General features: G+C 44.5%; 1 protein-coding gene across 1 annotated transcript in view; it reads right to left on the bottom strand.

The window, feature by feature from the left end:
• fastk (Fas-activated serine/threonine kinase) overlaps positions 1–8,500 on the bottom strand; it is a 40,406-nt gene extending 31,906 nt beyond the window's left edge. The window contains exons 1-4 of the mRNA XM_080440967.1: positions 8,412–8,500; positions 4,451–4,965; positions 1,671–1,986; positions 302–432 (exon numbers count right to left, since the gene is read on the bottom strand). Coding sequence (XP_080297093.1) covers positions 302–432; positions 1,671–1,986; positions 4,451–4,923 — 920 coding nt within the window. The 5' untranslated portion in view covers positions 4,924–4,965; positions 8,412–8,500. The remainder of the gene's footprint in view (positions 1–301; positions 433–1,670; positions 1,987–4,450; positions 4,966–8,411) is intronic.
• Positions 8,501–14,179: the final 5,679 nt, after the last annotated feature.

Genomic DNA, 14,179 nt, shown 5'->3' with positions numbered 1-14,179 from the left:
TTGAGTACGTGTCCATTCGTGCGTGTGTGTCTGCGTGTGCATTCGCCATTTGCCTTCGTGCATTTAGAAGTGGGGGGCGTGCGTGCATGTGCGGCTTTGTGCGCATGCGTGGTGCCGGCCAGTGTGTGTGTGTGTTTTTTAACTTTTTTTAAGTTGCGCTGCGGTCCTGTGTTATCAGTTGCAAATATGTTGCAGGTGTTCGTGTTACATACAGACATACAACCAAACAAACAAACAAACAAAGCTGCTTATAGAAGTGGCTGGGCACAGCTTCATAAACACCAATGAACTCTATACTAACCTTGGACCAGGTCCCGGCGGCGCCCCCGGTGGCGATGGTGTGCTCTGCAGCAGCTGGCCTATCTTCTGCAGGGCGATGGGGTAGTGGTTGTGGGAGATCTTGCCGGGGTTCTGGGTGAGCCAGCGCAGCACCTGATTTGATTCCATTTATTTAAACGTTATGTTTAAAAGAAAAACATACTGCAGCAAACATGCGTTTAACAAGAATGAAAAGACTCATTTCCATTGCAGTCCTTGGTCGTGGACAAACAAAACATAAAGTAGGGCCAGGCAAATGACTTCAAATCATTATCACACTTATTTCAAACTTCTGCCTTGATTACGATGAATGAACGATAATTCAAACTAAGTAAACATAGTGAGAACAGCCGATCTACAAGCTTGCATTGCGAAAATCTTCACTATTTCTGTACACCACCATTGTACAATGAAGTATAATACAGGGTTAAGTGGCTAATCAGACTCAACAATAACATTATCTATAATAATCGTTTGGGTCGATGTGTTGATATATAACAAAAAATCATTATCCGCAAAGAAACTTGCTTCTCGGTTATTCTGTTATAAGTCGGTTATTGCTTCAAAATTGTTTCAATATATTTTCGGCCCCCGATATAGTCGGCCGATATTAACATAAAAATTGAATATCTGAAAATATTGGTATCGGTTTTTATTTATTAGTTAAACTGCCATATTGTTTTTCATAACTTAAGTTAAATTAATTATCTTATTTTGCACAGAGAATGTTGACATTTGGAAAGCCCAGTGGGGCATCACGATACAATTAGGCATTGTGTGTCTATTTCACGACAGGAGATAACGTGATGTTGTTATCTGACATTACTTTTGGTGAAAAAAGCCTGCACATATCAGTATCGGTTGGAATCGGAAATTAGGAGTTGGTCAATAAAGGCAATAAAGGCTCTATGCACAGCAGCCATATTGGAAATAAATTGGGCCTCTTCCTTACTTCCTTCACAGGTTTTACCAATGATACTAATGAAGGCTTTGTTCCATTTCATGTAGCACAGTGGTTCTCTAAGCTTTTCATTTCAAGGACCCCCACAACTCTGAGAGTGTACATTTGTACACTCTCAGAGTTACACACCTTTTAAGGGGCCATTTGGAACCCCCTCAAGGAACCATGAGGGTCCCTGGACCACACTTTTAGACCCACTGGTGTAGCAGAGTGTTTCCAGTGAGCCAACATGCACAATATCAGCACCCTGACTCTGTTTGACCAGAATGGAACAGAGACTTCATTAGTATCATTGGTAACACCTGTGAAGGAAGTAAGAGGAGGCCCAATTTCTCTCCAAAATGGCTGCTGTGCATAGAGCCTGTTGGAACATCAAAATATTACGACATACCTCGTCTGGCTGTCGCGAGCGTTCGATCAGCCGCTTCATGGTGAAGAATGTGTCGTAACTCATCTTCTCGTGGATGAAGTTCCACGTCTTCTTCTTCTGATGATGCTGCTGCTGGCCGCTGTTCAGTGGGCCGCCAGCGGGGGCAGCGGTGTTTGTGCTGTAGTGGTGGTGGTGGTGCTGGTGGGGGTGGGGCGGGTGGTAGTGCGGGGCGTGGTGGGGGTGGTGTGGCGGCGGGGGCGGCAGAGAGGAGAGGTGGGGGGGTTGGGGGGTGTAGTGGTGGTGATGCTGGTGGGCGTGGCCGTGGAAGTGGGCGGGCCTACGAATCAAGAAGAAGGTGCAAAGAACGTTTATAGGTCAGACTCACTCCTAGCTCAGATTTTTTTTTAATGGTGAAAAACAGCCATTTTCATCGGGGCGATCGCTCCAAAAATGGCCGATCGCGGTAGAAATGTTATTGTTCCAGTGGATAGACGGGACCCTCCCCCACCCCCCGGACACTTTTCTTTTACATCCGTGTGCACGTTGTGGCTTCTGCGGCTCTCCAAAGAAGGTCAAAACGCGGTAAAAAAACGCTGGCACTCTGAGGATGATTTGGATGCATATTACTCAATGTGTTAAGGGCAGGGAGACAAAAAAAAGTATACATATAAATGTGCAATATAGGCCTAGCCATGTAGCTGTAGAAAAACACATGTGTATATGCTATAGCAGAAAACACTATATATAGTAGTCATAGTAACAGTACCTAATACTGTATATCATTGCTGTCGGGTGCTGTCATATGTCCAAAACTATTACTTTTCAGGATTCACATTCAAAAATCTAAAAGCTCAAAACGCGTCGCATCACGTTTTGTAGATCTGCTATTTTTGCTACTTTTGTGTGACACTGTATGTAGTATGACGACATAGATCGTTTACGAAAAAACATAAACCGTTAAAACATGGAGATACAAGGTTTCTAGCCAGACAGCAACGATATGCACTAATTAGCAAGGAGGCACAATAGTAGTCACTTAACTAGGGAACCGCGATCCGATTACAAGATCGGATATCGGCCCAATATCAGCTAAAGAATGGAGATCGGATGGAATCGCAGCGAAAATGACAGATCAAACGCTCCGATCAAAGCACTCCATTCCAGCAGTTCTATCCAGAACGTCTAACCAGCACGTTGTGAAACTTTGTTGACTATGATTGTGGAGGGGTTATGTTCTCTGTTTGAGTAATATCACTTGATCAATCCTTTTTTAACATTTAGTTTTAACATAACATCAGTAAAAAGTAAAGATAAAAATCGCGGAGCGTGGACCGCGGTCGTGGCCGCACGCCACATGTTGTACGGGCTGACACATCCGTGAAAGCAACACAGAAGTGCGCAGCGTGTCCCCCAAGACTTCATTAAAATTCTCCATCACCGTCATCCACACAAGTATGTTTATAAATACCTTGTGACTGTTAAGTTATATCACCAGCCGATCAAACAATAGGAAGTCAACATGAGATAGACAGTATAGAGACAGAGATATTATGTGCCGTATGCCCGTATCAGATCGGAATTAATCGGAATCGGATCTGTTTTGATGCTGCCTGATCGGAATCGGATCGGATCACAAAAACCTTGATCGTAGCACCTCTACACTTAACCAGGGGCGCCGATGACGTGGGGGCGCCGGGGCTAGAGCCCCCACAGTCAACTGATGAGCCCCCTCAGCATTTCAGTGTGTCCAATTTAATTTCATTCAAATTCAAATGTTGCCCGCGACAGCCGGCCGCGAGAGAGACGCATTCAACGAGCCGGCCGTTAACACCTATAGAACAATAGCGCAGGAATGTAGGAATGTAACAACCTCACCCAGCCCTTGTAAACCTGCTCTGTAGTTTGATGTGTAAACCGTTCTAATGTGACAATTAAACCTGATTCTTCTTGTTTCTTTGAATTCTTTTAGTTTGATTGATTTTACTGTACAGTATAACTAAAATGAAACGAAAATAGCACCTTTCATAACATGAGTGCAGCTCAAATCTATAAAATAATTAAACTGTTTAAGGTGTTTTTTTTTTTAGTTTGATTGCAATTACTGTAAAGTTTATTTTACCCCCTTTACCTTTAGCTCAAATCTCTAAAATAATTAAACTGTTTAAGGTGGTTTTAATTTTCATGCTATAAATAAAGTAATTCAAGTAAAAACAAGTTGTGTGATTATTTTAAGTATAGCCTTTAAGTATAGTAAGCAGCAATGTAGGGAAATGTTGAAACATGCTGAAAGTGAGTAGTGTGTCATAAAAAGCCCTTGTAAAATCGCACCACTGTACTATTGGCAAACTGTAAATAAAGTACTCAATGAAAAAAAGAGAGACTTTTTTTCCCCGGTCGCGACCGCGGGGGGGGGGGGGGGGGGGCGGGGCTGGTCTAGGTCAAGTTCAGCCCCCATGGTCGCGCACAAAGTCGGCGTCCCTGCACTTAACCCATTAAGATCTGTGTCATTTTAAGATTTCTTTGGCTATTCAAAAAACAGCAGATCTACAAGCTCATAGCGCGGCACTCGGTGCCGTGCTACGAGCTTGTAGATCTGCTATTTTTGAAAATAAATCGTGAAAATGTGTGCAAATGTGTGCAAATCTTTGAATGTATCCACAAGTGTATCCACAAGTGCCACGCACCGTGCCGCGCTATGAGCTTGTAGATCTGCTATTTTTGAAAATAAATCGTGAAAATGTGTGCAAATGTGTGCAAATCTTTCTTAATGGGTTAAACATGACTAAAAGTGCAATACATACCTTGTATGGTGGTGGGCTTCAGGCCTGCCCTGGTAGACAGGGAAGGACGTGGGCTGGGGGGGGTGATGGGGCGGCAGGTGATGATGCGGGGGGTGGTTCTCCAGAACCGACAGCCCTCCCCCTCCTACGCCCGCCATGCCCAGCCTCCGCCCCCCCGTCTTGGCCCCTCCTCCTCTGTCTCCTCCCCCTCCTCCTCCTCCAACTCCTCCTACTGTGGTGCCGTAGAGGCGGGTGGTGTACATGCTGCCGCTGGCCAAGAGGGGGCAGCGAGGAGCAGCGACGGAGGGAGGCCGGAGGGAGAGGAGGAGGGGAGGAGGAGGAGGGGAGGAGCGGGAGGAGAGGGGGAGAGGAGGGGGGGAGGAGCGGGAGGAGGGGGGGAGGAGGAGGTGAAGGAGGGAGAGGAGAGGAGGAGGAGGAGGGGGCCGGCTGGACCGCAGGCTCAGGAGGCGACGGCCAGACGAGACAAACTGCATAGTACAACGCCTGGTCTGCAACCAGGAAGTAATGCGGAACACCTAGAGAGAGAGAGGAAGACAGGAGAAGAGACAGACAGGCAGGAGAGAGACAGAAGAGAGGGAGACAGACAGGAGAGAGAGAATTAAGTGAGACTGTAAAGTTAAGGGTTAACCCATTAAGACCGGGAAGGCATCTGTGTCATTTTAAGCTGTCTTTGGGCTATTCAAAAATAGCAGATCTACAAGCTCGTGATCTGCTATTTTTGAAAAATCGTGAAAATATAGTATATCTGCTACTTTTTTAATAGCCAAAGAAATCTGAAAATGACAAGAGATGCGTTCCCGGCCTTAAAGGGGCGTTTCAGACAAAACCACAGAATCCACTGTACTAGCTGCATGACAGCTACAGTATAGTCTCAGAGATATGTCTGCTGAAATCTTCAGGGGTTGACACTAAGGTCTCAGAGGCACTTGCCCGTCGGTCATGTTCTCCTTGCCAAAAGGTCATGCCCACTTCCACGAAAAGTAACTTTTCCATTATAAAATGATATCGAGTAAAATTTGCGCTTGTAGTTAATGTAAATTAATGTTAAATCCAATCAATAACTGCTGGGGTCGCGCGACAATCACGTTGAAAAAACAAAATGAGTGCAACAGCTAGTTGTTAAAAAGGTAGCATTGTTCTTCATGAATAATAGGTAATAACATCTAATGAAGACGGAATGCACTTGCCCCGTCGGGCAACCTGAAAGCAGACTCCTCTTGCCCCAACGTTTGATTTACTTGCCACGGGCAGTCGGGCAACAACAGTTAGTGTCAACTCCTGAATCTTTATTAGATTCATGGACCAAAACAGCACCAACAATCGCCAGTAACTAACCTACGCCTACTGCTTTGACAACCAATCATTATCACCGTCCCAATACGAAGGAGCATCCTAAAGTCTTTGCATTGGTTCTGCAATGCAGTTATTTTCTTTACATTTCTCAACTGCTCCCATCCAGTTTTTTTTTTTGTCTGATGAGGAGCGCAAGCTGGAAACATAACTAGGAATTCAGTGGGTGCACATTTGCAATAAAACCTGTCTGCAACGGAGCGTTTAGTTTAGTTTGTTCTCCTCTACAATACTGTTACAACCCAGCACCTGCCCAATTCTGGGGATTGGATGTGCATGTGCTACGCTTTAATCCATTCAGTTTCATCCCTTACACTGAATTAAGATTATATGGTGGGCAGAGATGTCTGAGGCTCTCTACTACAGCATGGGTCGTCAACAGGGGGTTCTGGGACCCCTAGGGGCTAGTAGGGGGTCCTCTGGGTTACTACAAGGGACTTCCAATTCTTGATGTGGTTGTGGTAGGACATTTTTTGTCATGTCATGATCGTGACAGGCCTATATATGACAGCTGGAACTGGCATGGCACTGGTGACTGCATTTCCCTCATGGAATGAATAAAGTTCTGTCTATCTAATAAGGAAACAACAGCAACATGTATGTATATCCCACACCATGTCTGGTCTTATATCATATCATCCAAATAATATATTACCCAGCACGACATGTACAAAGGTAAATATCAGACAGACTGGTTGTAACTGGTATATATATATGTAACTCACAACAGCCTACAGATACAGTCACTATAATATAACTCATCATACTGAGTTAATGGTTCCATTCCATTCCCCCTGCGTAGCTCAACAGATTGAGCAAGGCTCCAACACACACACACACACACACACAGTGTCTGAACACTCTACCATTCATGTGTATTTGAAATCAATGTCTATAACGTTAATACAATGGTTCTCAAAGTGAGGTCCAGGGACTCCATAGGGGTCCTTGAAGGGGTTCAGACCGTCAAGAGGGAGTCGTTAAGGAACCGGAATGGTCAAAATCCTAAATGATCCCAACCCTACCATAGCCATACAATATCCATATTATGCCACACCATGTCTGGTCTTACATCACATCATATAGTATCTATATAGTCCAGTGTAACATGTAAATCATTAGGTCTCAAAGTGGGGTCCGGGGACCCCCAGGGGTCCTTGAGGGAGTTCCAGGGAGTCCCCAGCTAAATGATGGATAGTTAGGAACTAAATGGACCCTTATGGGTCCATTTGGTTCCATTTGTACACTCTCAGAGTTACATTAACATTGATTTTACTATATAAATCAGGGTCCCAGAGATATAAATGCCATTGAATGGGGGTCCGTGGCCTCTAATGCATGTCAAACTGGGGGTCATTGAAATTAAAATGGTTGAGAATCACTGCTAGAGCCATGGAAAATTCTCCTGGTAAGTTCCTGGCATATCTTTTCAAATGGGGGTCCGCAGGCTAATAAGTGTCAATTTGGGGGTCGTTGACATGAAAAAGTTTGAGAAACAGTGATGTAAATGACAGGCAGGTTGTTACTGGTATGAATGTAACTCACAACAGCCTAGACACAACAGTTAACATATCGGTGGTGAACACACACACACACACACACACACACACACAGGGCTACTGAGTGAGTCAGTCTGTCTCAACACTCTACCATTCATGTATATTTGAAAACAACGCATATAACATAATGGTTCTCAAAGTGGGGCCCTGTCCAGGGACCCCAAGGGGGGTCCTTGGAAGGGGTTCCAGTGGGCCCTCAGCAAAATATGGAAAAGTGCCAAGATCACAATGAATGTGTGTATGAGTAGTGAGCTTGCAGATCGGCTGTTTGGACAAATCCTCTCTTACGAGAAGTATTTTCAGACGGGGGTCCACGGACAAATACATATCCATTTGGGGGTCCTCCTCTGCATGATAAAGGTTGAGAACCTCTGATCTGATATTAACCCCTACTATCCCCCCCACCTGACACAAGAGTGGTCCCCAGGTTGATGGTCACACACACACACACACACACACACACACAAAGAATGTTGAAGCAGTGAGTGCACTGGGTTCAGTTAGTGCCAGACAGACAGACAGCTATAGCTGTGCTAGCAGCATACTACCAGCTGACTCTGGGTTAGATTTAGGATCTAGAAGTGTGTTCGCGTTGCATCAAATATAAACCCATCAGTGGGTTGCCACTGTGTAAACACACCTGTCTGTCTGTCTGTCTGCCTGCCTGTCTGTCTGTCTGTCTCTCTGCGAGCAGCTGTAGGCGTCGCCTCAGATCAGCTCACAACCTTTAGCACATAGCGGCTAACCAGGCTAACCTTCACACACACTGACAGCTCGGTCCACTCCGTCGCCGCTGATCAACCGACCCGCTCGCGACGAATCGAGCGGTAACCGATCGATCGATCGATAGATAAACGATCGATCGTGCGATCAACGTGACAGGAGATGATAACAGAGCTGTCACAGTAACCCCAGGGTGTATAAAAGACAAATGTGTGTGTGTTCCAAACTGTTTCCCCACACACACAGCAGGTCAGGGACAGGTAAACAGCACAGTGTGATGATGAGGTGATGAACGTGTTCAGTGGGGTTAGTTAGTTGTGTTCTTTTACCTCATAGCTCGTTCACACGCGTTGATTAAAATGTGTCACTGCTGGACCTGCTGAGCCCCGGCGCGCGCCATGTTGGATCCTCCCCGGCATGCAACGGGCGGACTCTCTTGCTTCCAGGCGTTTCGACCGGGTGGGCGTGGTTTTGAGGTTAGGTTTAGCCAGAGCCTTGTATTATTTAGCCATAGTTCCTGTGAGGTTATGTTTAGGGTGAGAGTTGAATTGAATTGGATATTGTATTAGAAATGTAAATAACAGCACAAGTACTGTTAAAACACTTTGTCTAAAAGGTCCGTCCAAAAAAGTCCTTGCGGTCTTGTTTCCATTGAGGTCCTTGGTATTCAATTCATAGACATATAAACTAGCACCAACAGTTCAATATTATCGCAAAATACAGACAAAAAACACTATTATGTACAGAGTCGGGGAAAACAACTAAAAGGGGGGGGGGGGGTGAGAGTCAAAGGAGGGTTAGGGATAGGCATAGTTCCTGTGTGAGGTTAAGTTTAGGGTTAGGGTGAGGTTTAGGGTTAGGGCATAGGCGAAGCGTCAGACCCTGCCTGCCCCGTCTAGCTGCTCAAACTCCTGGGCAAGATTCGGCAGAAAAAAATATTCTGCTACGACAACCATAGACACAGCCGCCGTCCGCGACGCTCACGTTACTGCAGTGATACATTGGCTGCCCCATTCGCACCTTTTACAAAGCTAAAAGCTGCGTACTCCTGCATATCAATGGTCCAAGTGTGACTTAAAGTACCGTAGTCTGTAGGAGGCATATAGGCTATTGATTGATTGATGTACTTTTATTTAGTAAGACATGAGAATCACAGTACATGGAAGTACAAATTCACAATACAAGGTCTACTAAACTGGAAGACTCATTAAGCACGCAGCTTGTTTAAGATGAGAACCCCATGCACACAAATCATGATGACATATAAGAGACAGACAGATATACACACTACTATACAGAATGTCATACAATCAGCTTTCAGGTTACTGGTATGAAGAGAGAAAAAATATATATACAAAAGAGGAAAATGAAAGAGGGGGGGGTAGGGGGGGTAGGTTAAGACTAATTTAATCTCTCAAGAACAGATTCTGCACTGCGTTGGAATCTGTCGGGGAGGTTCGTCATAACGTGTGCGCATTCAGATCAGGAAGCAGGCCGCGCTTTACCCAATCAAATGTAGTGGGCGGGATTCACATGTCCGTCGATCTTTCCCCCTCGAAACAAACCCAAACTAATTTAACAATAGCGTCCGCGGAGCAGACAAAACCACATTTCACATTTTAACTTACTCTTTCATCCAACCCGATCTCCAGAGATTACCGTAACATTGCACGGAACGAGTGCACTTCATTCCGTGGATAGCCGCCTCGGAACTCCCGAATTGCGTGCATATGGTACGGCGCTGCCTTTGTGACAAAACCATTTCGGAGGCGCGCAGTCACAGGCGAATTGTCACCCCGTGAAGGACCACAGAGGGAGCTAAGGCGACGAGTTGCCGTCCTGAACGGTGGGACATTCGCCTGTGCCTACTCAGCGCCGTTTGAGTTATGTACCGATAGGCACAGAATCGTAAATTTTATTGTGCGGACTGCTCTGCTTCCGGGTTTTTCCGTGTTGCGACTGGTTACGCACACCGTGGGACTCGCCGTACATATGCACGCAATTTGGGAGTTCCGAGGCGACTATCCACGGAATGAAGTGCACTCGTTCCGTGCAATGTTACGGTATTCTCTGGAGATCAGGCTGCTTTCATCATAGAAACAAGTGGGCTTATAACCAAAACGATCCATGTTCTCTGGGAGAAGTGGTGTTAGTGTTCCGTGTAGAAATATTGTTAGTGGGAATGAAAACATAGTGGCACCCACCGGAAGTGAAATCTGAAGGCAGACCTCTAAACCCCGGTTTCCTTGCGCTCTGGTGTCACGTTTTCTTCCGCCCAGAGCCAACAGACATAGAACAAACAGCAGAGGTCGCTGTTTTTCATTTTCAGTTGGATTTGGGTTCCCAGATTGAGACTAATTAGACAGGGGCCATTTTCGAATTGCAGCCTCCTGAAGGTGTATCTTTAGGGCAGTTTTGAAAGTGAGTAGGGTTTTACACTCCTTTACTCCTTTTGGTAGGGCATTCCACATTTTTGATGAATAGCATGAGAACGAATTCATTCCCTTAGTTGAGCCAAATCTGGGTTGAACATGATTTGTGGAGCTGCCCCTGGTGTTATGATCATGGACTTCATTAACATTTTGGAAGTATTTTGACAAATACAGGGGGATCCCAATGTTGTGGTGTATCTTGAAGACCAGGCCCATAGCAAGTTGCTGTACTCTGTCCTCAACCCTAAGCCATCCAATCCTAGCAAAATGAGCAGGGGTTAGATGGGTTTTGTGATTGAGGCCAAGAAGTAGCCTTACAAGTTTGTTTTGGGATGTTTGGAGCCTTGTTTTTAAGGCCTTGGAGGTGTTGTGATACCATGAAGTGCATGCATAATCATAATGACCTTGAATGAGGGCCCCTGCAAGAATCTTCAGAGTATTCTTACTGACTAGACGATCAATCCTCCACAAATAGCGTGTTGTTTGGTTGACATTTTTTATCACTTTTTCGGCGTGTTTGTTACCTGAGAGGTTTGCCTCCAAGATGGAGCCCAGGTAGGTAATTTCATCCTTTCTTTTGATGACATCATCACCCACTTTGATCGTGAAACTCTCTGCCTTGCTAAGGTTAGGACTGGACCCAAAGAGGATGGATTCAGTTTTACCCAGGTGTAATGAAAGTTTGTTGTCAGAGAGCCAGATGCAGATCTTGTTGAGTCAGAGCTGAGAGTTTTCTCAACCTGCAGCCTGTCCCTGTCCGAGACTAGCAGGGCCGAGTCATCTGCGAACAGGAACAGTTTGCAGTCGCAAGCTGATGACATATCATTCACATATATCAGGAACAGTAAAGGTCCTAGTATACTTCCTTGAGGAACACCACAAGTCACAGGGAGGGGGGGGACTGGGTGCCGTTTACTTCCACCACTTGCTCCCTCCCTTCCAGGTAGGATCTCATCCAGTTCACTGACGTATCATCAAAACCTATTGCTTTGAGTTTATTGATCAAAATTGGGTGATTAACGGTGTCAAAGGCCTTCTGGAGGTCCAGCATGACCATGCCGCAATATTTGCCCTTGTCGACATCTTGTTTGATAGAGTCGTTCAAATAGAGAAGGCATGTGTCAGTGGAGTGGTTTGTTCTGAAACCAGATTGGAATTTGTAGATTAGATTTTTCTCGGCAAGATACTTATCGACCTGTTCATATTTTTTCCATGACTTTCGAGATGGAGCTAAGAATAGAAATAGGGCGGTAGTTGCCAGGGTCTAATTTGTTTCCTTTTTTGTACAGAGGGGTCACCCTTGCTTTTTTGAAATCGTTAGGGACCCGTCCCTGTATGATGGAGAGGTTTATTATGTGGGTAATGATTGGAGCAATGGAGGCGGCTGAGTCTTTTAGAAATTTGGCGGGGATATTGCCGAGGCCTGTGGCTCTGTGTTGATGAAGAGCACTCAATTTTTTAAACACCTCTTCTGTTTTCACAGGGGAGAGCTACTGCCAGATCATATCCCAAGAGGAGTCCAAAAGAGAACGGAATGGATCCTGGGATTCATGAATTAAATTACGTTTTCCACCACTAGGATGGTAGAGTGTGTTGTATATGTTGCTGTATGGTCGTTAATTCATTAATTAATAAAAGAAAATCGGGGGGGGGGGGGATACAGAGCCTGGCTCGTCAACATTAGATTCCACGCTACGCAGCTGGGTTAGGGTTAGGTTTAGGCAAATGGTGTGTTATAGGTTTTTTTGGAGGGTATACGATTCCATCCCACACGCACATGCTCGTGCGCGTAGATACCCCACAAGCTTTTAAAAAATGTATTCTTGGATGGCATACTACGTACATAGCGCAACATGGTAGAACACACCACTGGGTTTAGGCATAGTTTTAGTGAGATTAAAGGAGTAGGTCACCCAAAAAACTACTTATTTTATCTCAATTACACACCCCATGAAGGGAAACATTTTTTTGTTTTTGTCGCATTCCTGAACCAACAATTTGATGACCAGCGGAAAGATGCTAATGTATCCAGTAGGACCGTAGGAGACTCAAATTTTGTCTCCATTTAGTTTCCTACGCTGGTCATCAAATTATTGGTTTAGGAATCCAACAAAAACTAAAACATCTTCATGAATTCAACCCCATGAATTCATGGGGGGTGTAATTGATAGAAAATAAGTCATTGTTTGGGTGAACTACTCCTTTAAGGTTAGGGTTATTATGGTTAGGTTTTAGGCATAGTTTTAGTGAGGTTAAGGTTAGGATTAGGGTTTAGGGATCGGATCGGCATATAACCAGCCCACGGCGCCCACCTGGGCGAAACACCAAAGAAAGAGGGAGTCCCATGCAACGGGGGCGCTTCAGTGCCCTCTTCTTCTCCGGTTGTTTTACTTGAACTCACTGCTCACTACCGCCACTAGCGCTGGTCCAGAGCTTTAGGGAGTTCTCAGCAGGGTTGCCAGGTCAGCTTATTATATTAAAGCGACTTAGGGCTTGTTTTTCTGTAAAGTTGCTTGTAAAAAAATATTGGTCGTTGCGTTTTTTTTGGGCTTGTTTCTAAATGTATATGCTTATTTTGGCTTGCTTCCAAAAATGTATTATTGTTTAAACCAGTGGTTCTCAAATAGTTTCATATCACGGACCCCAAAATCAGTGTACAGTCTACTACCCCATCTGAAAACGACCCCCCCCCCCACACACACACACACACGTAACATATATGCATATATAAAAATATTCAAAATGTCCCACTTTTTTTCAAGTTAAAAAATAAAAAAAGCAGATCTACAAGCTCACAACGCTGCGACGCGTTGTGAGCTTGTAGGTCTGCTATTTTCGAATAGCCGATGCATAATACATTTAAAAGTGCTTATGTGGCCTTTATTCACTTAAGTCACACATTGATTGATTGATTGAATACTCTATATAGTATTCAATCAATCAATCAATCAGTCGCATCTTTTGGGCTTGTTTTCATAGACCTACTTGCTTATTTCTCGTACACAATCTGGTAACACTAGTTCTCTGCCAGCAGCAGTGTTGTTCCCTTAGACGGAATCGTCGACTAAGGTAGGAGGTCTTAGCCTGGTAAACCCTCCCTCCGGAAATCTAATTTCTATTTGATTCCAGGAGAATCAAATAGAAATTAGATTTCCGGAGGGAGGGTTTACCAGGCTAAGGAGGTCTAAACGTTAGTAAAAAGGAAGAAAAATATCTCGCTACTCTCTGAAAAAAAAGGCAGTTTTACTATGCTTAAAGACTACTCTCCACGATGGGAAACGTTTCAGAACCTCAACTTTTGTGTAAAATACACCTTTTGGCCAGAAAATAAAATATGTCCGCGAGACGGAAAATCTTTGATTTACTCAAGTGCGCCACCTACAGATCTATTTAATAGAAAATGCCATTGACCATATCTCTAGGCAACGCACTTGAGCAAATAAAATAATATCCGTCTGGCGGATTGATTGATTGATTGATTGAATACTTTATTAACAATTTGCTAAAAAAAAAAAAAAAAAGCACAGAGGTACAGTTTCATACAAAAGGATGCTAAAAGGATTAAAACCCAAGAAAGCACTTGTTCATGTATGTGTATTCAATTCATCGAAACATTTAAGGACAAACAATATACAATAATGCGAAAAACATCAGAAGTCATGAGT

Source organism: Gymnoscopelus braueri (genome assembly GCF_963280865.1).
Source record: "Gymnoscopelus braueri genome assembly, chromosome: 10".
In the NCBI taxonomy this organism is placed as follows: domain Eukaryota; kingdom Metazoa; phylum Chordata; class Actinopteri; order Myctophiformes; family Myctophidae; genus Gymnoscopelus; species Gymnoscopelus braueri.
The sequence above is the reverse complement of the archived record's forward strand: the minus strand, read 5'-3'. Positions and strand labels throughout refer to the sequence as shown.